Below are 24,536 nucleotides of genomic sequence, written 5' to 3'. Positions count from 1 at the left end.
CCAGGTTCCATCACCAACGTCAATCCGGCAGCTGCAGACAGTTTGTCGGTGGTGCTCCGGTTGCCAAGACGGGGACATATTGTGAAACTATCACAGGCTGTAAACAGAGTTTTGAGGTTGCTGAGGCATTTTGTGCCAAAGACAGTTTGGCTGTTTTGCATTGTGTGACGCTGTGACACTGCAGCCTAAACCTGGACGTCTCTTCCAGGAGTCACTGGAAGGAAACAGCACACACAAATCCTCACTGTGAACAAATTGATCCAAGTTGTTGACACGCGGCCGCATTCAGCAGTATTTACTGCCTACCTGTTCCTGTTTGACAGTAGCATGACTCAGACAGTCCTTGGGGCCCAAATGTTCCATTTTGAGTGTGTTCAGGGTTTCATTAAAAAAGATTGTTCAGCTGTTGCACTTTGTATCCCACTGGATTAATTTGAGAGCCAGTAGTTCAAGTTGCTTTGCAGATTCAACATAGTTTTCAAAATATGTTAGAAATGAAAGGACTCAATGACATTTAAAGCAGTTCAAATGAGCTCTAAATCAATACATAATAATGCTGCTTACATGGGAATGCATCAGTATTAACAATAGCATATTACATTTTGCTATTGGATATTGTAAGATGTTTAAATGCAGACTTTTACTGGTAATGGAGTAGTTATGCCTTGTGACAGCATAATGTACCACACTGTGGACCTCCCTCACAGTCAACTCTTTCACTTGTAAGGGAGCGGTCATGTAGCCCGCAGTGAAAAGTTGCCATAACTCGCCAGTTGACCCTCCCCTCCCCTCCCCGCCCTGGTGGAGGGGAGGGGAGGGGGAGAGGAGGCACATCAGTCAATTTCTTGCAGGAGGTCGATAGAAGCTGACCTTAGAAATGTTCCTCACACCTCCTCGGCCTCCGCTGCCACCCCCCCGCGCACGCCCCGCACCAGATGGGAAGTGTAGCCGCATTTTTAAATCCTGCACGCAGGGTTGCAGGCTGTTGCGCTGGCAGTGGGGCTGAAGGAATGAAATATTCATGTAGCCCAAAAAATGAATGGACACCCCGGGACGGAGAGCGTGCCGATTTATTCAACTAAGACCAGGCCTCATTACACTGCTGGCGGCGAGGCGGGTCACGGTGATTTTCTTTACCAGTGCTCGACCCCGACTGTCACACACACACACACACACACACACACACACACGCGCGCACACGCGCACACGCGCACGCACGCACGCACGCACGCACAGACAGAGACGAAGAAGAAGAGAAAGAGGGGCACTGAATGCTAAACGTGTCCAACTCGCCGCCATCCCATCGCAACATCCGGGTCTCCTCGCGGACGCTGGAGCGGCTCCTCTCGTGTAATTGATGACCTAATGAGTGATTAGCTCCCGTGTCAGAGCACCGAGTGTCGGTGTGAAAGCTGCGCGCGGCATATGGGAGACGTGGGTGACACCGCTGTGACAGAGGTGTGTGTGTGTGTGTGTGTGTGTGTGTGTGTGTGTGTGTGTGTGTGTGTGTGTGTGTGTGTGTGTGTGTGTTTGTGTGTGTGGGGGGCTTGCGCGAGGTGCCAGGGGACACCAGCTGATAGGCACGGAGGCCACGTGATTAATCCAAATAAATTCGTCTGATTAGATTTGGCCACATTTGGTGAGATGTAGTAATAACAATAACAATACGAATGGTGGAACTTGTTTTGTATGATGACGTATCCGTGATTGAGCTAAATGATTCATAAATCGCCTTCAGACAACTTTTCAGTTATCATCTGCTGTACACAGGTGTGTCTCAAGCCTTGCCTTCCACCTGTTCGTTTTATTATTCTTCAGCAAATAATCCGAGAAAGATTGCCCACCGTTTACTGTTTGTTTGAGAACAAACTTAAACGCTGCCAGATCCTTCAAGGGGCCAGACCCAATGAAGGAGTCAGACAGATATCGTGAGAAACTTCCCCACAAACAAAATGTACACAATATCTGATGAATTTTACTTTTTGAATAAATAGAAACCGTATTAAAAATGTAAAAAAGAACGTGTGCAAAACTCATTTAGGGAGGGGGACGCTTTAAAAGCTGAGAACACTTTAAAAGTTCAAGCTGCAAGCCTATAATAAACGAACAAAAGAAGAGTTTTGGCATGCGCACTTGTTACTCTATTTATTTGTGGGACACGTAATAAAGCCGACAGACATGCAGCCCAGACTTTACTGAACAAGTGCATTATAGATCATCTTCTCTTTACGCGTTTGAAACATATATAGCCACGCTCTTAAATGATTAATACTTTAGACTCCCCTCTGTGCGATCGTGATTGAGTTACAATGCACAATAGGACAAGAAAAAAAGTCATGCTTTGTCTAATTGTTCGTTGGCGGGGTCAGAGGGGACTGTGCGATTGGCTGCTGCCTCCTGAGGCTGCAGGGCTGTCGCAGCGGTCGGAGGGCTGGGGAGTGACACCAAGGTGACTGAAGGAAGGGAGGCTGGGGTATAAATGGCTGGCGCTGTGCGAAACCATCCCAGAGAGAAGAGCGCATCAGCCACAGTCTTCAGCCGTGTGACCTTTCACTTGCAGGGATGACTGCGAGGGCAGAGCCTTCAAGCTGGCCGGAGTACCCGGAGGACTTCACCCTGCTGCAGCAGCAGCAACGCAACCACGTCAGCTCCAAAACTTGGATTTCTTCTAATTCCCTCCATGCGTTCTCCAGGAGGGACGCGCACGCAGCTGGAGACGCGGCGGGCCTTTTGCCGGAGAAACTTGCGCCGATGGGTGGAGTCCCCGACTGCGTGTCCGCTGCGGGCGTCACCGAGACGGAATCCGACCAGGCGGAAGAAGGCGGCCAGGTGAGCTACTTCGGCCCGCAGAAGCACAGGCGCGTCGCGGCCAACGCCAGGGAGAGGAGGAGGATGCACGGCCTGAACCAGGCGTTCGACGAGCTGAGGAACGTCATCCCCTCCAACGAGAGGAAGCTGTCCAAGTACGACACCCTACAAATGGCGCAGATCTACATCACGGAGCTGTCGGAGATTCTGTGTCCAGGCTCGGCGGACCAGACCTCAATGAGGAGTCTGATTCAATCTCTGCGGCCAGACACTCCGCAGACCCCGGACCTGCTGACCGGAGAGCAGCGGGATCCCTCCGCCTCCGTCGGCCACCTCATCATATTCGGGCCTCCATCAGACTTGGGGTCAAATCGATCACTGAGTTCTTCCCACAGCAGCGATGGGGAATCTTCGCTCCTCAGTGACATGGAGGAGAGTCTGTGTGGAAGACAGTGACAGAGAAGCCACTGACTTATTCTGCAGTGGTCAAATATTGCAGCTTGTAGAAATGTTGATCATACGAGATAGTCCTATATATTCACCTGTCATTTTTTGATAGCTTAGATGTTGCACAGCCAATGAAAAACACAGACTGAAATCTTGAATTTTTGTACTTGCTCAGGCCATGGTGAACTCTCAGAGGCCTTTTTTTAATGCACTTTATGGCCTGAATCATCACTAAAGACATCCCTTGGGTCATTATTGAAATGTGTCTAAATTAAAAACAATTATTTTGGTATTTATGTATAGCTATGGGGTATTTTGAGAATTGTTTTGCTACAATAAAGATATACTTAAGATACATGTGTAACTGAAGTTGTGTATATTTCATTGTTTTTGGTCGTATATAGAGTTTATATATATATATATATATATATATATATATATATATATATATAGTCAATATTTCTAACATGTGAAACAGACTGAATACAGTAGTTGCCGCTATGATTTGCATGTGACAAAACCCACTTGTTCACTTGATTAAGAAACAGGAAGAAGCTAATTCCAAGATGTTATTTAACTCACGAATGTAACCAGGCAACCTTCTTTTTTTAATATTTCCACAATGAAACAGTCAAACAGTCAAGTGTTCATTCAGCATATCAGTTAATGTCATATTAACAATACCGCAGCACATATAAAGCGTCTCTCAACATTCCAGCAGTGAAGACCAACACGGCTTGAATCCTCTTTTTGCTATATTGGTCTGCAGAAAAAAAAAGAAATTTCCAGATGCCTTTTTCATGCAACAGATACAAATACAAAAATCTGTGAGCCAAAATGTGATGCCAAGTGTTCCCAGCAGAGGGCATTTTAAAGAAATAAAGAAACTAATTCTGCTCTATGACAGTCTATCATGGTTAAAATTTCTCCTCCTAGTCTGTTAACTAATAGCCTACTGAGGAAATGTGGGGCTGCCCGCTCCGGAGGGAAGAGGTGGTTGGAACTTTGCCAGGTCCTTAGAAATGATTTCTGCCAGCCTGTGTTTAAAACTGCCAAGGGCCTCTGTGGGGGTTACACGGGTGGAGGAGCTGATGGCCTCCTCCATCTCCGTCATGTCATCCAGCGCCTCTGCCTGTGCATTGTACCCTGGCTGGATGTAGTTATTCACAGGGGGCTGGCGCTGGTAGGGCTCTGCTGGGGCGCAGGGGACCGGGGGCTGGGGAACGGTGAAGGGCGGAGGCCGGGGGTTTAAGGGAGAATCCACTATGGTCACGTCGGAATAGATGCACTCTGAGTCCATCCTGGGTTTGAACTGGTCGCTTCTGGTCATAGGAAGCGTGGCTCTCCTTATGTTGCAATAAATGTTATCGTAGTAGTGGTCGGCAAACTCGTCCTCTGTGTCATCAGAAACGCTTGCAAGGCTGTAGACAGGGGGAACGTCGGGCCAGCAGGTTGTAGTTGGGAGGATGACAGTGGAGAGGTCAAAAAACGACCTTCTGAGGACGCCGAGTGGCTGGTCAGAAGACTCTCTCTCAACAGAGCACTGCTTTGATATAACCTGGAAGATATGGGGACCATGCATGGACAGGAAGACGAACACTCCTTCTCCCGACTCGCAGCGACGGCCCGCTTCTATGCTGAATCCACCCTGCAATCACATCCACACAGTTTAAAGGAAGGGTTTGACATTTGGGGAAATCTGCTCAATTGTTTTCTTGCTGAGAGACAGACGAGAAGATCGATACTATTAAACATTAGAAGGGTATCCATCTTCTCATCTCGCTCTCTGTGAGAAAAGCAAATAAGAATATTCTCCAAAAAGTTATGCGTCTGATCTGAGTTGAATGTCAGGTGTGTCACGACTACGGTGATGCGGTTTGAATTCATTTGTGTATCCTTTCCAATTTAGGGGAATTTCGTACTTTACCTCGACCAGTCCATATTTGCGTAAGAGCTTGTATGGCCAGCGATAGAATATGCGACCAGTACTGATGTCCAGCAGTATCACTGCTTCTTTTTCTGGGGAGACCAGATACTCCCCAGACAAGTAGCACCTCCTGGAGGCCTCCGTGCTCTGGACAGTCACTTGGTACTGATTTGGAGGGAGGGTCAGTTCTAAACATGAGAAGACATGAACACACTTGAAACATCGGCACACTGAGGTTAGTGCAGCATAACGTGCTAGATTTTTCAGCAAAGGGAATAAATGTACAGCCAAGATATTCTCATGCAACTGATTTCAAATGGCGTGCATTCTGCTAATCTCTCCGTGTGACTGTGCTGCCGGGCTTTCACAGTGTAATCCATTAGGAAATAAAAAGAAATAAATGCTCGTAAACCAGAGCTTGCTGACGCTAATACATTCTGCCCGTTCATATTTGAATAAATTAGTGGCTTTAGCTCCTGCTCACACATAGTCAGTGTTTCTGCTGATGCCTTGCATTTACGACGCTATGCCATCGAAACATCACTGCTAGTTTCTTCCTGGTCTTTTTGCTTTATTATAATACTTTTACCAATGTACTCTTAAGACCTTGTTTAAGGATAATTCCAGTTTCCCACAGCTTGGCTCCAATTCTTGATATGATGAGTGCTGACGCATCACTATAGTATAGTTTGAGGGGGCAAGACACGTTATTGTTCAGATAATCTGACCAATTTTAAAAACAATCCATGCAGGTTTCTGATGAGAACCACTTCAGATCGGCACCGATGGTTATTTTTGATTGTTGACTGATCAGCTGTCGTCTGCCATTACCGGTTTTCCAAGATGAGTAAAGGTCATTGTCCTCCATGGTCAAGCCATTTCCTCTCTCGAAAGCCCCTTTGTCTGATTCCCCAGGATCCTTCTGTAAACACAGTGGCATGGTAAACATTACATGGAGTGTACACCACTCACTTATCACCGTTTTATGATGTCTAAGAGGTAAGATGCAAGAAAGAACATAGCTTGTGCAAGCACAAGAATTAGAGAAGTGAAGAGACAGAAGTTACAGATACTGCATTAACTTCCTCATTGTGCTATCTATCTCTGATTGTGGGGAATGTTTATTTCCACTTTTCCCAAATTATAGCTCTGCTCACGATACAAAAAGAAAGGTTGCACTGATTAAGAGGAGAGATGTGCGATACCTGGAAGGCCAGAAGACAGAGGGCACTGAGCCAGTCCTGGCTTGTCGTGGAGGCCAGGGTGTAGGTGCAATGAGTGGTGTATAAGTAGAAGGCGGTGCAGCCAGGAGGGCAAGACTCCTTTGGAGCCGGGCTGACACTGAGGCAGTCACTTAGACGCACCACTTTTCTTTCGGATGATTTCTGCCGGCCGACCTTCCTCTGGTCAGCGGCAGCATTGTTGTCAAGTACAGTGGAGAGCTCCAGTCGCCCCACCCCCGTGGAGCTGGGCTTAAAGAGCGCCATCCATATTTTCCGCCATGTTCTCTGTAGTAGATTACACAGAGGGAAATGGGAAAATGTTAATAAGTCCATGTATAGTTTATATAGTTATTATATGATTAGGAGGTAGGACATCTGTCTCTATTGGTAAACAGATGACACGCAGCTCTACATGTCTGTCCCATGTGATGATCTGAGTCCTGCTAACATTGTTGAGTTAAAAACATCAGCGATCGACAGGCTCAAACGTTTCTACAGTTGACGACGGACAATGTAGAGATCATGGTTAAGAGGAAGGACAGAGAGAGAAACTACTGCCTCTAACTTTTTATAAAGTGGATCGCAATAATATTGCCTGTAAGTTACAGAATTGATTGCAAGATGCTTGTCCTCATGAATGATTTAAGGTTGCTGCATTTAGTTCATTCACTCTTGAAGTATTGTAGAGTTAAGCATATACACACACACCGGTCCTATAACAATAGATTAAAAGATAAATTATCTAACCCACAGGATCACTTATTGTATGTTTTGTCAGCTATTGTTTTTCCTATTTATGTATTTCTATATTTCCCTTATTTTTCTTGTTGAATTTCTTCTGTTGTTTTTACCATTTCTGCTTGTTTACTCTTAATCTTGTATAGATACACAGTTTATTAATCTAATTATTATGTATGTTGTTTTGAGTTGTTTTGAGTCCACATGGTCTCTGTGTATACTGTCGTACTGCTTGCCAAAGGTGTTGCTATGAAAGACTCGCCCTGTGCCAATCTGAGGGGGGCGAACAAACCGAAAGTCATATTGATCCAAAATAGGATTAGTCACACCGTAGGTCTGCACATCACCTAGAGTCCAGTATTTTAAGATAGTTATAGATCAGAAGAGCACCTTGAATGGGAGTTTAACACTGCATTCCTTAAATCCCCCATATGACCAAATTTATCCGATTGACGAGAGAAAGTCAGTAAACTACTTGTGTAATAAATGTGACCAGCCTCAGTTATTATTACTAAGGATGTATATTATGGGAGAACCAATAGCAGATTTTCACCACTGAAGTCTAAATTTAATATCAGATTACACAACTAGACATACACATGGGCGGAATGCATTTCCTGAAGTTTAAAATGTTTGTAGAAATATCTATGCATGATGATGTGAAGTTCATTTCAGATTTGGTTCAGCAGTCATCTACACATTGAGCTGAACTAAATAATCCCTATATTTTAAAATACAAGAAAGTATAAGGATTGCTCACTTGTATGATTTAAATAAAAGATGTAAAAAAAATTTTAAAAGTTGTCTGAAGGTGAGTCAGTACAAAAACAAATTGCACTCATAGACCCCACTGCACCATTTACTAAAGCTTGATATATAGTTAAAGAGTGATGCTCAATGTATTGCCAACTGAGGCTTTGGTCATTATAATAAGCAGTTCCTAAAAGCAAAAATACCGTCATGTTTGACCGAGCTGTTCAGTTTTCATATTGACATCAGAACAAATAAAAATAATAATACAGAGGGTTTAGTTTCACAAGTATGCTAATTTTCTACAACACTTACTTTTCCAAACTTGACCCCGAGAAGAGACAGCTTCCCTTCCTTGAAGATGACATCCATGCTTGTAAGCTTTGTCTGTAAATAACTAGTCCTCGCTGCTCTCTGGTCAAGATGTAACAAACCAAAAGGTTAAAATTTCTACACCACTAGAATAATAGTTTCCTTGACGTCACCAGCAGCAGTCATTCTGTCGTCTATTGGTGTGCGTCTAACCGGCTAAACGTAAAGATATCTCTGATCTGCGGTTGCAAAAGACAGCCACACAAGTTGTGTACTGTTGATTTCTTGAGTCAAACTTCCCTTTCCATTATTCTGCTTGTTTTAGCAACTTCCTCCTCACACAAAACCGGTACCACACCTTTATATCTTTGCAGGCAAAAACATAAAAGATCAACAAATAAAGTGGTTTTATTTACAAATCGAACATCAAAAATGTATATAACAAGTAGTACAGATTTCAGGCAAAACAGCGAAAAAGAAAATTCATCCGACAGATCTGCAAACTATATCAGATGAGGATTAAAACAATACACTTCCTTAGTTCAATGATACAACACACAGCTGTAGCATTTCTCGTATTAAAAAACTCTTAGAAGTCCATCGAGCTATCAGCCAGGTAGTCTTTTCGCCCGATGTTGGTGACCTGCTTGGTCTGCATGGCCCCCAACTTAGGACAGACTGTAATACGATGACCCAAACCACCACAGAATGTACAGCCCCTCTCTCCTGTGAAAACACGAGAATCAGGCACGTCAGAAAGGGTTTGCAAACACGCCAAGCTTCACAAGTAATATTTAAAAAGAAGCAGGAAGTCATTATAGAGTAACGCATATGCAAAGAGCATGTGGGCCTAGAGGAAGAGATGTGAACTAGATTTGGTGTGAACGACTCACCTCCGATGTCCGGCATGGTCTCGTCTCCTGTCTGGAGCACCTGGAGGACCGGAGGAACCTTCTGCTTGGCCTCAACCAGCAGAGCTTTCAGGTCCATCAGCACTGACTCGTCTATGGGGAGAGACGCACATTTACTGTTACCTTACTGCAATTAACACTGAATAAAACAGGCACAATTCTCTAGAATACATTGTCAATATTGTGAGAATCAATACTCATATACAGAAATTAATTAGATTTTTCCTTACCACAGCCTTTATTGATGAATGTAGTGGCAATACCGGTCTTGCCTGATCGCCCAGTTCTTCCAATTCTATGGACTGAAACGAACAATTTCAACAAACCAGCTCGAACAATTTAACTGATGATTATATAATGTATCACTTTTGAGAAGGCCAAGCTGTATACTGTGTGTGTGTGTGTGTGTGTGTGTGTGTGTGTGTGTGTGTGTATGTATATATAGATAGATAGAGAGAGAGAGAGAGAGAGAGACACATATACGTGTCCTCTTACCATAGTTTTCTATCTCCTCAGGCATGTCATAATTCACAACATGCTGTATAGCTGGGAAATCCAGACCCTTGGAGGCAACATCTGTGGCGACTAAGACATCTTTTTTTCCTTCTTTAAATGCCTCTATGGCTTTTGTTCTTTCCTCTTGATCTGAAAAAAATAAATAAACAAATATTGCATAAACCGTATCTTGCAAGACAATGACAAATGGAAAATGAGAGCGAGAAGTGTCTGTAATACTTTCTCAGTCTTTGAAGAGTTGATGAAACTATTAACCAGAAATGGTGACATTTGTAAGCAGGATGGCATCTGGTGGTAATGATGAGCAACTACAAGAGAGTTGCAGTTTCAGGCTGTGCCTGAAACTTGAGGCTTGGTTCCTCTAAATACCATATTAATCTACTGATGCTATTACTATGTACTGATGTATTTTTAGGCCTAGAATGGCGCTCTGCGTACCTTTTCCTCCATGGATGGCCACCGCCTCGACTCCTTTTAGCAGCAGATACTCATGGATGGCGTCGACATCGGCCTTCTTCTCAGCAAATATCAGCACCTGTTGATGTGAAACAGAAATATATTTGTAAAATTTGACATGATTGACTTGTGGATTTCTGGCTTATGTCACTGTCATAACATGTGGAAGTACTAACAGGTGGTGGTGTTTTCTGGAGACACTCCAGCAGGTACACCATCTTGGCCTCCTCTTTGACATATTCCACTTCCTGCACGCACACACATAAAACATTTATTATGAAGTTCACACATCAGTGGGTTTATAGATTTAATTAAATCAATTCCCCTGACTTAAACAGAAAACAAATGAACAAACCTGGATGACATCCAAGCTGGCAGCTCCGGCCCTGCCCACATTGATAGTGATGGGTTTAACCAGAGCACTCTTGGCAAAGTTCTGGATCTTCTTAGGCATAGTGGCGCTGAAAAGCAGAGTCTGCCTTTGTCCCTAGATAAAGAAATAACAGATTATGGGAAGTTTAATGTCTGGTAGCCTCAAAGAGTCAGGTTTAGTTTTCTTAATCTAAAAAATAAAAGGTTACTGCTTAAGTTATGATGAAGTCTGCTGCCTTTTAAAAGCATCAGGACTGTTTGAAAAACTACTATTACAGATAGAAAATGAAGTATTGTTCTGAACCTGTAATAGCATGGCCTGTTTTTTTGGTTTAAATGTATTGAGTAGCAGATTGTACAGACAAATTTAGGAGAAATTTGACGGTTTACAGAACTGAAAACAGTGTTTCCGTGTGAAGATGTGATGAAAATACCCATTACATCCAATCCCGTGGTGAATGTGTCCAACCAGGGCTTTAAACACGAACATGAAGATATGTCATTTGGCATCCACTGCTGTAGAAAAGGACCTCACCTTGAAATAGGAGAAGATGGTTCTGATGTCTTCCTCAAAGCCCATGTCAATCATCCTATCGGCCTCATCCAGAGCCAAGTAGCGGCAGATGTCCAGACTCACCATCTTCTTCTGCAGCAAGTCCATCAGTCTGCCAGGTGTAGCAACCATCATGTGGACACCACTGCAACCAAGAGGAGATACAGATTCAGGTGGAGAATAAACTTGCTTTTATGTCTGAAATGCAGTATTAGTAGTGCACAGATGGTCATGTTTAATGCTCGTACTATGAATTATTTCTGTAATGCATTGAGTCTGGAACCTTTGCCTATTGTGTTCCTTTCTGAATGATTTAATGTAGCTGAATTATGCATTGTTTTGCTCGACATTAGTTCTAACTGAAATTATGGAGAACAGACAGAAACCGATTACACAACTCTTCACTGACTTACTGATTTACTACCTCCATCTGATCCTTGACAGACATTCCTCCGATGCAGAGGGCAGTGCGTAGCTGAGGAGCGCCTTCCTCCTCCAGCAGCTTGCAGTAGTACTCAATGATGCCGTGAGTCTGCCTCGCCAACTCTCGCTGGTGTGTCAGGGAAAGGTATTAAAATCAGATAGGCTTAGTTGCAAAAAAAGCAAAAGCAAGGTTGCTCACAGTAAATGTCATCTGCCTAAAGAGCAAACAGTAAGGAATGCTGTATTTTTTTTTTAACCACCAATCAGGCTTTGTGCTGCATTTCAAGCCGTTTGTCTTGTGTGTCTTACTGAGGGACAGATGATGAGTCCGTACGGCCCCTCTCTCTTGAAGAAAGGCAGCCTCTTTTCCTGCTCCAGGGAAAACATGATGATGGGATGAGTGAAGACCAAAGTCTTTCCAGAACCAGTGAAGGCTATGCCAATCATGTCTCGACCTGAAAGACTACAGACAACCCCTGTCAGTTCATGGACAAGTTTACATGTTCTTACATATGCTACAAACTTGTATAGAATATATTCATTTCCTGTACTTACACGGTAGGAATTCCTTGAATTTGAATTGGCGTAGGATGCACAATTCCCTTCTTTTTCAAACCTTTTAGAATTGCTGCAAAAAAAAAAAAAGATCTGTTGCCAACTGTCGATTCATGTGCGACCACTAAAGGCCTCGCATAGAAAGACAATGTGTTTTTCACGTGTGGGAGAGGGAGTGTGTCAATACCTGGTGGAAGCTTCATCTCCCTGAAACTTTTGATTGGAGGAGGGATGCCGTCTCCATCAACCAGGATGTGAAACTTCTTCCTGACACGGTCATGTCGGGTGCTTGGCATGTTCAGGATGTAGCACGGTGCCTTCCAGCTATAAAGAGCATTCATGTCAAATAGATACTTTTTTTAAAACTCAACAATATTACTTTATAGAATTCACTGTTAAAGAACATACCTTGTTTTTATGGGATCGTCATATATGATACCTTTGGCCATTTCCTTCACCGACATTAGAGCTGAAAGAGGGGCGATTCAATTAAATAATTAGCTTTAAAGTTTAAAACAAAGTATCAAAGTAAATCTGATTAATAATTAAACATTTCAACTTGACAGGATTATCATTTTACCTCTGCCCTCTGCAACGCTCTCAAGAATCTTCTCTTCCTCTTTCAGCTGCTTCTCCTTGGCTGACTCCTTACGGGCTGTAGACACAAAAACACACAGCAGGTGAGAAATCACAGACCGAATGTGGTCAAATTTAATGAGCAGTATGATGATGATGACAACATCAATCATAATCCAGAGTGGGTCGTATTTGAAGTCGATACCTTCGGCTTTTTCCTTGAGGTGCTGATGCTGGTCGAGAAGGCTGACATTGGAGCGTGGACCAAGACCGTCATCCTCATCCCTCTGCTCCTCCCCGCTGTCCTTCAGGTCGTCGTCCACCGCCTTTCCTCGCAGACGTAACATCTTCTGTAGCTGTGAGGTACATGTTAAAAAATATATATATTAGATTTTTATATGTGGCAACAGGATGAGATGTCGATACACATATGCACAATCTAAATACAAGTGTGCTTAAATAATGAAACTTGTATAGCACTGATAACTTACCACTTGATGTTTCCTTATTTTGACGGGAACATACGGAACATAATCGTCATCCTCTGATCCTTCTGAGCCATCCTCCCCATGGGACCTCTGAACAAACACATGACCAATATCAGTAGTATTATCTCTTGGTTAGAGCCCAGATTAGCCTTGAAACACATCAGCTTTCACAGAATGTTCCCTCACTTCAGCTCTTTCCTCCCGTTTACTGCTCGTCAACTTTATTCTTACGTGACTAGTCCAAGCATGAAAGGACGGTATAATGTGTGTGTGTGTGTATATATATATATATATATATATATATATATATATATATATATATATATATATATATAAATATATAAAACGTGAGCCACTGAATTGTGGGTAACGTTAAGTTGATTGTCGAGTTTTAACGAACGCGGTTTACATTCATACAAAGTCTGATTGAAAAACCCATATTAGTGCTACATTTTAGTGTAACGTGTTTCATTTACCTGCTCCAATCACTTTAAATACGTCTTTGATAACGTTTAAGACAATACGCTTGGCTAGCTAGCTAGCTAACGTTAGCCAGGGCTAGCTAACTAGCTGAGTAACCTCATAATGTCAATGATAATATACGCCTAACTTACCTTTTTGGGTTCATTTGCGTTCTCCATTTCATTTATGAATGCAGTAATGTCCTCTATGTACTAAATCCGCAGAGCTGTTGACCAAACACTAGGCACAGAATTCAATAAGTGTACGTAATCCACATGTTTACACAACACAGGAAGCCTCGATACTGTACGGAGCGTCGGAAGGGTCAAACTTAAGGGACGCGGCAACCAAACATTTCGAAGCGACTGTCTGGTGCTGGAGAGGGAGCTCGTGCATGGAAACCCAAAAAGATAATCTTAGAAAGCAAACACCACACTTTATTTTTGTCAAAACTGTATTGTTTTTAATCTTTCGGAACGAAAGATTTTTCACAGTATAAAAAGTGAATAAAAAAAAAGAAAAAAAAGAAACAAGCCAACATACACTTGGCTATTATTGATATAGTATAAATCTACATTCGAAACATTAAGATAATCTTCTCTAATTGAATATAACCTGGAAAGCATCAGAGATGTTATATGAAAACAAAATCTCAGCACAGGTTCAGGAAAGAAATGATCCACCTCAATGAAAGCCATCAGCTAAAAACATGGTTCCTGGTCTAAATCCCAAGGCCCTTGGCCCAAAGGTATCAAGTCGTCAGTGATATTTCTCATCAAAAGATGATCAAGACTTGGACAGGCTAGCTGAGGTACAGGGTGCCACCAAGGTCACAGTACAGGGAAAAGAGTAGTATGGTTGAAAATATGTCACACACACAACCCCGAGAAACGCATGAAAAGGCTCAAAAGGGCCCTAAATAATCACTCAATATGTACAAGCATTGAAATTAACTGCGCCAAACAAGGTGTGATGGTTCCAATGTTAAAATGAACATTGCACATGGGTGTACCGGTCACTTCTGGGATATAGAGGCTAATAGAATAGTTAAGAGTGAGAAAACTGGGGTAAATTACTTTGTTCTACAGATTGCAAAGTGTATATTGGTTATTACTATAAAAAGATATAATTTGTCAAGATAAGGGAGGGATGACAGCGAAGCAACAGACACATTTAACTTCACCCAATACAGTACCGGGGGACAGTATTTAGATGTTTCTGTTCAACACATGATGCATGGTTTTTAAGATGCATCCTGCGAAATCTTCTATTAGCATTGTTGGTGTACTGAACTGTCAAACATAAAAGTGGTGCAAGTGGGTAACCAATTGTTTATCATTTCCTTTTGGACAACTACTTACTAAATCATTTGATGATCATAATTAAATATTGAGAGACCAATGAATACACTGCAGTCTGTTTTTAAGTAAAATCAATGCACTGTTGTCCCCATTAAGTGAAAATGTTCTCTTGTGCTGCTTGTTGACAGTTGTACAGTAAAAGACAAATAGTCTCTAGGGTCTACTGTGATTGGTGTAGCGAGCTTGAAACTAGCGACATTGAATGTAATGTACGATGAGCACCAAATTCAACTGATTGGAATTCAGAAGTTTAACAACGTTAAAATGTCTCAGATTTGTGATAAAAACATTTATTTCATGTAAGGTAATTGTTTACATACTACATACGTAAGCACATGGATGCAGTGGATTCAACAGACTTTTTTTCCATTTTTGCATCTCTCATTTAGTGAACATTGCAATAATAGCAAAAGGGTACAGTTGGCCTTGAGAATGATCCCTGGCTTGTCAGCCACAAGTTATGTTTCAGTCCTCTGAATGGAAAGTATGATTTTGAACCAGGGTCCCTTGGCTTAGTAAGGAAGAGAAGAAAACGGGGAATGAGAGAAGGCCTCAGGCCAAATGGGGCTCTACTGAAAGAGTTTGTGGTGTGAAGTTTTTTTCTGGCACTCCTCCAAGTTATTGAGCTGCATTGGAAGGAACCTTTTTGAGGCTGAAGTTGGACCAATTCACTGCTACCTTCTGGCGAGTTTGTTTTGCAGAATCGAGGCAAAACCTAGAGGGAACAAGGAGACGAAAAAAGAAGACAAATGCATAGTTTTATTGATGTGTTAATGGTAATCAATACAACAGTGTAGCTCAAAGTCTTTTTTTTAAAGTACCCTGATGTATGTTAAACCTACCTTTTGAAGTATTCCACTTCCCGATCAATCTCATCCATTTCTCCCGGATCGACATCTTTAGGGAGAAAAACATCATCTAGGAATAACAAAGATTGACCATTAGTTACACGTTCCAAGTTAAGAAACAATTGAAATGTTGCACATGGTGTTAAAGATAGGTTATTGTACCGAGAGCGCCGCTGGATTTTTCACCCTTGTTCTTGTTCTTCTTATTTTTCCCCTTGGCTTGCTGCCCATTTGCAGGAATAGAGGGGTGAGCTTTGCTTTCTGAATCCTGCTCAGACCGACCACCTCGTGTTTCTGCGTCACCTTTCCCTCTTTGTGCATTCGAGAGGCCACCATTTGCCGCCTGTTTAGAAAGTCTGCCCTCCTCAGCTTTCTTGGGCCCATTTCTCTGGTTGTCTGCAGAGTGCTGGGGATGTTTGTTCCCAGCTTTTGAGCCGTTAGAAGACATTTCTTTACACTCATTGCTTTTCTGTGCGTCATTCCCGGAGGCAGCTTTGGTTGGTTTGTTGTTTTGCTCCGACACAAATTGCTCCTGCCTTTGCTGCTGCTTTTTATTCTTCTTTGACTTTGCGCCACCATTCCCAACTGTTGTGTTCCTGGGATCAGGGGCATCCTCATTTGATTTAGCTGTAGCTTGAGCTGGCACCTGTGGCAAACTGTCAGATCCAGAGGAAGTGCATCTTTCTGGGGACCGAACCCTTATGAGCTTTGAGAGACTTGGGGTAGTGTGCAATCGCTGGATGTCCTTGGGTCCAGCAGTGACCCCTGATGCCATGGAAGTGGTGGTGGTGTTAGGGGAGGGGACTGTGGTTGTGTCCTCCCATCCATTAACCAGGTCCAGGTGGCTTTTAAAGGTTCCCAGTGAAAGAGGGGCCAAGTCAAGGTCTATCTGCTGCAGGTCAGAGGAACCATTGAGATGCGACAGTAAATGGTTGCCTTCCAACGTGGCTGCCTTCTTTGGGAAGTCATTAACATCCAGATTGAGGTCGTACATGCTAAATGAGGCCCGGATTGAGTCTTTTATGGTGTTCTTAATCTCTTCGAGCCGACTGGTGAGGAAACTGTTGACGCGCTCAAGCTCCAGCTGCGGCCAATCAAGCAACCGACTGGCAGATTAAAAGATAAATTATCTAACCCACAGGATCACTTCTTGTATGTTTTGTCAGCTATTGTTTTTCCTATTTATGTATTTCTATATTTCCCTTATTTTTCTTGTTGAATTTCTTCTGTTGTTTTTACCATTTCTGCTTGTTTACTCTTAATCTTGTATAGATACACAGTTTATTAATCTAATTATTATGTATGTTGTTTTGAGTTGTTTTGAGTCCACATGGTCTCTGTGTATACTGTCGTACTGCTTGCCAAAGGTGTTGCTATGAAAGACTCGCCCTGTGCCAATCTGAGGGGGGCGAACAAACCGAAAGTCATATTGATCCAAAATAGGATTAGTCACACCGTAGGTCTGCACATCACCTAGAGTCCAGTATTTTAAGATAGTTATAGATCAGAAGAGCACCTTGAATGGGAGTTTAACACTGCATTCCTTAAATCCCCCATATGACCAAATTTATCCGATTGGCGAGAGAAAGTCAGTAAACTACTTGTGTAATAAATGTGACCAGCCTCAGTTATTATTACTAAGGATGTATATTATGGGAGAACCAATAGCAGATTTTCACCACTGAAGTCTAAATTTAATATCAGATTACACAACTAGACATACACATGGGCGGAATGCATTTCCTGAAGTTTAAAATGTTTGTAGAAATATCTATGCATGATGATGTGAAGTTCATTTCAGATTTGGTTCAGCAGTCATCTACACATTGAGCTGAACTAAATAATCCCTATATTTTAAAATACAAGAAAGTATAAGGATTGCTCACTTGTATGATTTAAATAAAAGATGTAAAAAAATGTTTTAAAAGTTGTCTGAAGGTGAGTCAGTACAAAAACAAATTGCACTCATAGACCCCACTGCACCATTTACTAAAGCTTGATATATAGTTAAAGAGTGATGCTCAATGTATTGCCAACTGAGGCTTTGGTCATTATAATAAGCAGTTCCTAAAAGCAAAAATACCGTCATGTTTGACCGAGCTGTTCAGTTTTCATATTGACATCAGAACAAATAAAAATAATAATACAGAGGGTTTAGTTTCACAAGTATGCTAATTTTCTACAACACTTACTTTTCCAAACTTGACCCCGAGAAGAGACAGCTTCCCTTCCTTGAAGATGACATCCATGCTTGTAAGCTTTGTCTGTAAATAACTAGTCCTCGCTGCTCTCTGGTCAAGATGTAACAAACCAAAAGGTTAAAATTTCTACACCACTAGAATAATAGTTTCCTTGACGTCACCAGCAGCAGTCATTCTGTCGTCTATTGGTGTGCGTCTAACCGGCTAAACGTAAAGATATCTCTGATCTGCGGTTGCAAAAGACAGCCACACAAGTTGTGTACTGTTGATTTCTTGAGTCAAACTTCCCTTTCCATTATTCTGCTTGTTTTAGCAACTTCCTCCTCACACAAAACCGGTACCACACCTTTATATCTTTGCAGGCAAAAACATAAAAGATCAACAAATAAAGTGGTTTTATTTACAAATCGAACATCAAAAATGTATATAACAAGTAGCACAGATTTCAGGCAAAACAGCGAAAAAGAAAATTCATCCGACAGATCTGCAAACTATATCAGATGAGGATTAAAACAATACACTTCCTTAGTTCAATGATACAACACACAGCTGTAGCATTTCTCGTATTAAAAAACTCTTAGAAGTCCATCGAGCTATGAGCCAGGTAGTCTTTTCGCCCGATGTTGGTGACCTGCTTGGTCTGCATGGCCTCCAACTTAGGACAGTCTGTAATACGATGACCCAAACCACCACAGAATGTACAGCCCCTCTCTCCTGTGAAAACACGAGAATCAGGCACGTCAGAAAGGGTTTGCAAACACGCCAAGCTTCACAAGTAATATTTAAAAAGAAGCAGGAAGTCATTATAGAGTAACGCATATGCAAAGAGCATGTGGGCCTAGAGGAAGAGATGTGAACTAGATTTGGTGTGAACGACTCACCTCCGATGTCCAGCATGGTCTCGTCTCCTGTCTGGAGCACCTGGAGGACCGGAGGAACCTTCTGCTTGGCCTCAACCAGCAGAGCTTTCAGGTCCATCAGCACTGACTCGTCTATGGGGAGAGACGCACATTTACTGTTACCTTACTGCAATTAACACTGAATAAAACGGACACAATTCTCTAGAATACATTGTCAATATTGTGCGAATCAATACTCATATACAGAAATTAATTAGATTTTTCCTTACCACAGCCTTTATTGATGAATGTAGTGGCAATACCGGTCTTGCCTGATCGCCCAGTTCTTCCAATTCTATGGACTGATACGAACAATTTCAACAAACCAGCTCGAACAATTTAACTGATGATTATATAATGTATCACTTTTGAGAAGGCCAAGCTGTATACTGTGTGTGTGTGTGTGTGTGTGTGTGTGTGTGTGTGTATGTATATATAGATAGATAGATAGATAGATAGAGAGAGAGAGAGAGACACATATACGTGTCCTCTTACCATAGTTTTCTATCTCCTCAGGCATGTCATAATTCACAACATGCTGTATAGCTGGGAAATCCAGACCCTTGGAGGCAACATCTGTGGCGACTAAGACATCTTTTTTTCCTTCTTTAAATGCCTCTATGGCTTTTGTTCTTTCCTCTTGATCTGAAAAAAATAAATAAACAAATATTGCATAAACCGTATCTTGCAAGACAATGACAAATGGAAAATGAGAGCGAGAAGTGTCTGTAATACTTTCTCAGTCTTTGAAGAGTTGATGAAACTATTAACCAGAAATGGTGACATTTGTAAGCAGGATGGCATCTGGTGGTAATAATGAGCAACTACAAGAGAGTTGCAGTTTCAGGCTATGCCTGAAACTTGAGGCTTGGTTCCTCTAAATACCATATTAATCTACTGATGCTATTACTATGTACTGATGTATTTTTAGGCCTAGAATGGCGCTCTGCGTACCTTTTCCTCCATGGATGGCCACCGCCTCGACTCCTTTTAGCAGCAGATACTCATGGATGGCGTCGACATCGGCCTTCTTCTCAGCAAATATCAGCACCTGTTGATGTGAAACAGAAATATATTTGTAAAATTTGACATGATTGACTTGTGGATTTCTGGCTTATGTCACTGTCATAACATGTGGAAGTACTAACAGGTGGTGGTGTTTTCTGGAGACACTCCAGCAGGTACACCATCTTGGCCTCCTCTTTGACATATTCCACTTCCTGCACACACACACATAAAACATTTATTATGAAGTTCACACATCAGTGGGTTTATAGATTTAATTAAATCAATTCCCCTGACTTAAACAGAAAACAAATGAACAAACCTGGATGACATCCAAGCTGGCAGCTCCGGCCCTGCCCACATTGATAGTGATGGGTTTAACCAGAGCACTCTTGGCAAAGTTCTGGATCTTCTTAGGCATAGTGGCGCTGAAAAGCAGAGTCTGCCTTTGTCCCTAGATAAAGAAATAACAGATTATGGGAAGTTTAATGTCTAGTAGCCTCAAAGAGTCAGGTTTAGTTTTCTTAATCTAAAAAATAAAAGGTTACTGCTTAAGTTATGATGAAGTCTGCTGCCTTTTAAAAGCATCAGGACTGTTTGAAAAACTACTATTACAGATAGAAAATGAAGTATTGTTCTGAACCTGTAATAGCATGGCCTGTTTTTTTGGTTTAAATGTATTGAGTAGCAGATTGTACAGACAAATTTAGGAGAAATTTGACGGTTTACAGAACTGAAAACAGTGTTTCCGTGTGAAGATGTGATGAAGATACCCATTACATCCAATCCCGTGGTGAATGTGTCCAACCAGGGCTTTAAACACGAACATGAAGATATGTCATTTGGCATCCACTGCTGTAGAAAAGGACCTCACCTTGAAATAGGAGAAGATGGTTCTGATGTCTTCCTCAAAGCCCATGTCAATCATCCTATCGGCCTCATCCAGAGCCAAGTAGCGGCAGATGTCCAGACTCACCATCTTCTTCTGCAGCAAGTCCATCAGTCTGCCAGGTGTAGCAACCATCATGTGGACACCACTGCAACCAAGAGGAGATACAGATTCAGGTGGAGAATAAACTTGCTTTTATGTCTGAAATGCAGTATTAGTAGTGCACAGATGGTCATGTTAAATGCTCGTACTATGAATTATTTCTGTAATGCATTGAGTCTGGAACCTTTGCCTATTGTGTTCCTTTCTGAATGATTTAATGTAGCTGAATTATGCATTGTTTTGCTCGACATTAGTTCTAACTGAAATTATGGAGAACAGACAGAAACCGATTACACAACTCTTCACTGACTTACTGATTTACTACCTCCATCTGATCCTTGACAGACATTCCTCCGATGCAGAGGGCAGTGCGTAGCTGAGGAGCGCCTTCCTCCTCCAGCAGCTTGCAGTAGTACTCAATGATGCCGTGAGTCTGCCTCGCCAACTCTCGCTGGTGTGTCAGGGAAAGGTATTAAAATCAGATAGGCTTAGTTGCAAAAAAAGCAAAAGCAAGGTTGCTCACAGTAAATGTCATCTGCCTAAAGAGCAAACAGTAAGGAATGCTGTATTTTTTTTTTAACCACCAATCAGGCTTTGTGCTGCATTTCAAGCCGTTTGTCTTGTGTGTCTTACTGAGGGACAGATGATGAGTCCGTACGGCCCCTCTCTCTTGAAGAAAGGCAGCCTCTTTTCCTGCTCCAGGGAAAACATGATGATGGGATGAGTGAAGACCAAAGTCTTTCCAGAACCAGTGAAGGCTATGCCAATCATGTCTCGACCTGAAAGACTACAGACAACCCCTGTCAGTTCATGGACAAGTTTACATGTTCTTACATATGCTACAAACTTGTATAGAATATATTCATTTCCTGTACTTACACGGTAGGAATTCCTTGAATTTGAATTGGCGTAGGATGCACAATTCCCTTCTTTTTCAAACCTTTTAGAATTGCTGCAAAAAAAAAAAAGATCTGTTGCCAACTGTCGATTCATGTGCGACCACTAAAGGCCTCGCATAGAAAGACAATGTGTTTTTCACGTGTGGGAGAGGGAGTGTGTCAATACCTGGTGGAAGCTTCATCTCCCTGAAACTTTTGATTGGAGGAGGGATGCCGTCTCCATCAACCAGGATGTGAAACTTCTTCCTGACACGGTCATGTCGGGTGCTTGGCATGTTCAGGATGTAGCGCGGTGCCTTCCAGCTATAAAGAGCATTCATGTCAAATAGATACTTTTTTTAAAACTCAACAATATTACTTTATAGAATTCACTGTTAAAGAACATACCTTGTTTTTATGGGATCGTCATATATGATACCTTTGGCCATTTCCTTCACCGACATTAGAGCTGAAAGAGGGGCGATTCAATTAAATAATTAGCTTTAAAGTTTAAAACAAAGTATCAAAGTAAATCTGATTAATAATTAAACATTTCAACTTGACAGGATTATCATTTTACCTCTGCCCTCTGCAACGCTCTCAAGAATCTTCTCTTCCTCTTTCAGCTGCTTCTCCTTGGCTGACTCCTTACGGGCTGTAGACACAAAAACACACAGCAGGTGAGAAATCACAGACCGAATGTGGTCAAATTTAATGAGCAGTATGATGATGATGACAACATCAATCATAATCCAGAGTGGGTCGTATTTGAAGTCGATACCTTCGGCTTTTTCCTTGAGGTGCTGATGCTGGTCGAGAAGGCTGACATTGGAGCGTGGACCAAGACCGTCATCCTCATCCCTCTGCTCCTCCCCGCTGTCCTTCAGGTCGTCGTCCACCGCCTTTCCTCGCAGACGTAACATCTTCTGTAGCTGTGAGGTACATGTTAAAAAATATATATATTAGATTTTTATATGTGGCAACAGGATGAGATGTCGATACACATATGCACAATCTAAATACAAGTGTGCTTAAATAATGAAACTTGTATAGCACTGATAACTTACCACTTGATGTTTCCTTATTTTGACGGGAACATACGGAACATAATCGTCATCCTCTGATCCTTCTGAGCCATCCTCCCCATGGGACCTCTGAACAAACACATGACCAATATCAGTAGTATTATCTCTTGGTTAGAGCCCAGATTAGCCTTGAAACACATCAGCTTTCACAGAATGTTCCCTCACTTCAGCTCTTTCCTCCCGTTTACTGCTCGTCAACTTTATTCTTACGTGACTAGTCCAAGCATGAAAGGACGGTATAATGTGTGTGTGTGTGTATATATATATATATATATATATATATATATATATATATATAAATATATAAAACGTGAGCCACTGAATTGTGGGTAACGTTAAGTTGATTGTCGAGTTTTAACGAACGCGGTTTACATTCATACAAAGTCTGATTGAAAAACCCATATTAGTGCTACATTTTAGTGTAACGTGTTTCATTTACCTGCTCCAATCACTTTAAATACGTCTTTGATAACGTTTAAGACAATACGCTTGGCTAGCTAGCTAGCTAACGTTAGCCAGGGCTAGCTAACTAGCTGAGTAACCTCATAATGTCAATGATAATATACGCCTAACTTACCTTTTTGGGTTCATTTGCGTTCTCCATTTCATTTATGAATGCAGTAATGTCCTCTATGTACTAAATCCGCAGAGCTGTTGACCAAACACTAGGCACAGAATTCAATAAGTGTACGTAATCCACATGTTTACACAACACAGGAAGCCTCGATACTGTACGGAGCGTCGGAAGGGTCAAACTTAAGGGACGCGGCAACCAAACATTTCGAAGCGACTGTCTGGTGCTGGAGAGGGAGCTCGTGCATGGAAACCCAAAAAGATAATCTTAGAAAGCAAACACCACACTTTATTTTTGTCAAAACTGTATTGTTTTTAATCTTTCGGAACGAAAGATTTTTCACAGTATAAAAAGTGAATAAAAAAAAAGAAAAAAAAGAAACAAGCCAACATACACTTGGCTATTATTGATATAGTATAAATCTACATTCGAAACATTAAGATAATCTTCTCTAATTGAATATAACCTGGAAAGCATCAGAGATGTTATATGAAAACAAAATCTCAGCACAGGTTCAGGAAAGAAATGATCCACCTCAATGAAAGCCATCAGCTAAAAACATGGTTCCTGGTCTAAATCCCAAGGCCCTTGGCCCAAAGGTATCAAGTCGTCAGTGATATTTCTCATCAAAAGATGATCAAGACTTGGACAGGCTAGCTGAGGTACAGGGTGCCACCAAGGTCACAGTACAGGGAAAAGAGTAGTATGGTTGAAAATATGTCACACACACAACCCCGAGAAACGCATGAAAAGGCTCAAAAGGGCCCTAAATAATCACTCAATATGTACAAGCATTGAAATTAACTGCGCCAAACAAGGTGTGATGGTTCCAATGTTAAAATGAACATTGCACATGGGTGTACCGGTCACTTCTGGGATATAGAGGCTAATAGAATAGTTAAGAGTGAGAAAACTGGGGTAAATTACTTTGTTCTACAGATTGCAAAGTGTATATTGGTTATTACTATAAAAAGATATAATTTGTCAAGATAAGGGAGGGATGACAGCGAAGCAACAGACACATTTAACTTCACCCAATACAGTACCGGGGGACAGTATTTAGATGTTTCTGTTCAACACATGATGCATGGTTTTTAAGATGCATCCTGCGAAATCTTCTATTAGCATTGTTGGTGTACTGAACTGTCAAACATAAAAGTGGTGCAAGTGGGTAACC

At 41.9% G+C, this 24,536-nt stretch overlaps 3 protein-coding genes across 3 annotated transcripts; all 3 read right to left on the bottom strand.

The window, feature by feature from the left end:
• Positions 1-4,038: 4,038 nt before the first annotated feature.
• Positions 4,039-8,265, bottom strand: dok3 (docking protein 3; the record flags this gene model as incomplete). The annotated part of the gene is made up of 5 exons (XM_079228854.1): positions 4,039-4,903; positions 5,183-5,370; positions 6,014-6,104; positions 6,388-6,690; positions 8,209-8,265. 5 exons carry the CDS (start codon positions 8,263-8,265, stop codon positions 4,208-4,210), a joined length of 1,335 nt encoding a protein of 444 aa, XP_079084980.1. The 3' UTR covers positions 4,039-4,207.
• A 350-nt stretch (positions 8,266-8,615) lies between these two features.
• Positions 8,616-13,783, bottom strand: LOC306746087 (putative ATP-dependent RNA helicase DDX41). Its single transcript, XM_079228956.1, has 17 exons — positions 13,670-13,783; positions 13,059-13,145; positions 12,773-12,923; positions 12,572-12,646; positions 12,400-12,460; positions 12,179-12,315; positions 11,992-12,064; positions 11,746-11,899; positions 11,427-11,563; positions 10,996-11,158; positions 10,444-10,575; positions 10,265-10,336; positions 10,071-10,167; positions 9,612-9,761; positions 9,347-9,418; positions 9,099-9,209; positions 8,616-8,931 (listed from the first exon to the last, which is right to left on the bottom strand). The coding sequence occupies exons 1-17, from the start codon at positions 13,694-13,696 to the stop codon at positions 8,795-8,797; spliced, it is 1,836 nt and encodes a 611-aa protein (XP_079085082.1). The 5' UTR covers positions 13,697-13,783; the 3' UTR covers positions 8,616-8,794.
• A 4,531-nt stretch (positions 13,784-18,314) lies between these two features.
• On the bottom strand, positions 18,315-23,463 carry ddx41 (DEAD (Asp-Glu-Ala-Asp) box polypeptide 41). The gene is made up of 17 exons (XM_079228346.1): positions 23,363-23,463; positions 22,768-22,854; positions 22,482-22,632; positions 22,281-22,355; positions 22,109-22,169; positions 21,888-22,024; positions 21,702-21,774; positions 21,456-21,609; positions 21,137-21,273; positions 20,706-20,868; positions 20,154-20,285; positions 19,975-20,046; positions 19,781-19,877; positions 19,322-19,471; positions 19,057-19,128; positions 18,809-18,919; positions 18,315-18,641 (listed from the first exon to the last, which is right to left on the bottom strand). The coding sequence occupies exons 1-17, from the start codon at positions 23,387-23,389 to the stop codon at positions 18,505-18,507; spliced, it is 1,836 nt and encodes a 611-aa protein (XP_079084472.1). The 5' UTR covers positions 23,390-23,463; the 3' UTR covers positions 18,315-18,504.
• Between the last annotated feature and the right edge of the window lie 1,073 nt (positions 23,464-24,536).

The sequence above is a fragment of the Taurulus bubalis genome (genome assembly GCF_910589615.1).
Source record: "Taurulus bubalis genome assembly, chromosome: 13".
Lineage (NCBI taxonomy): Eukaryota > Metazoa > Chordata > Actinopteri > Perciformes > Cottidae > Taurulus > Taurulus bubalis.
This window is presented reverse-complemented; position numbering and strand designations above follow the sequence as displayed.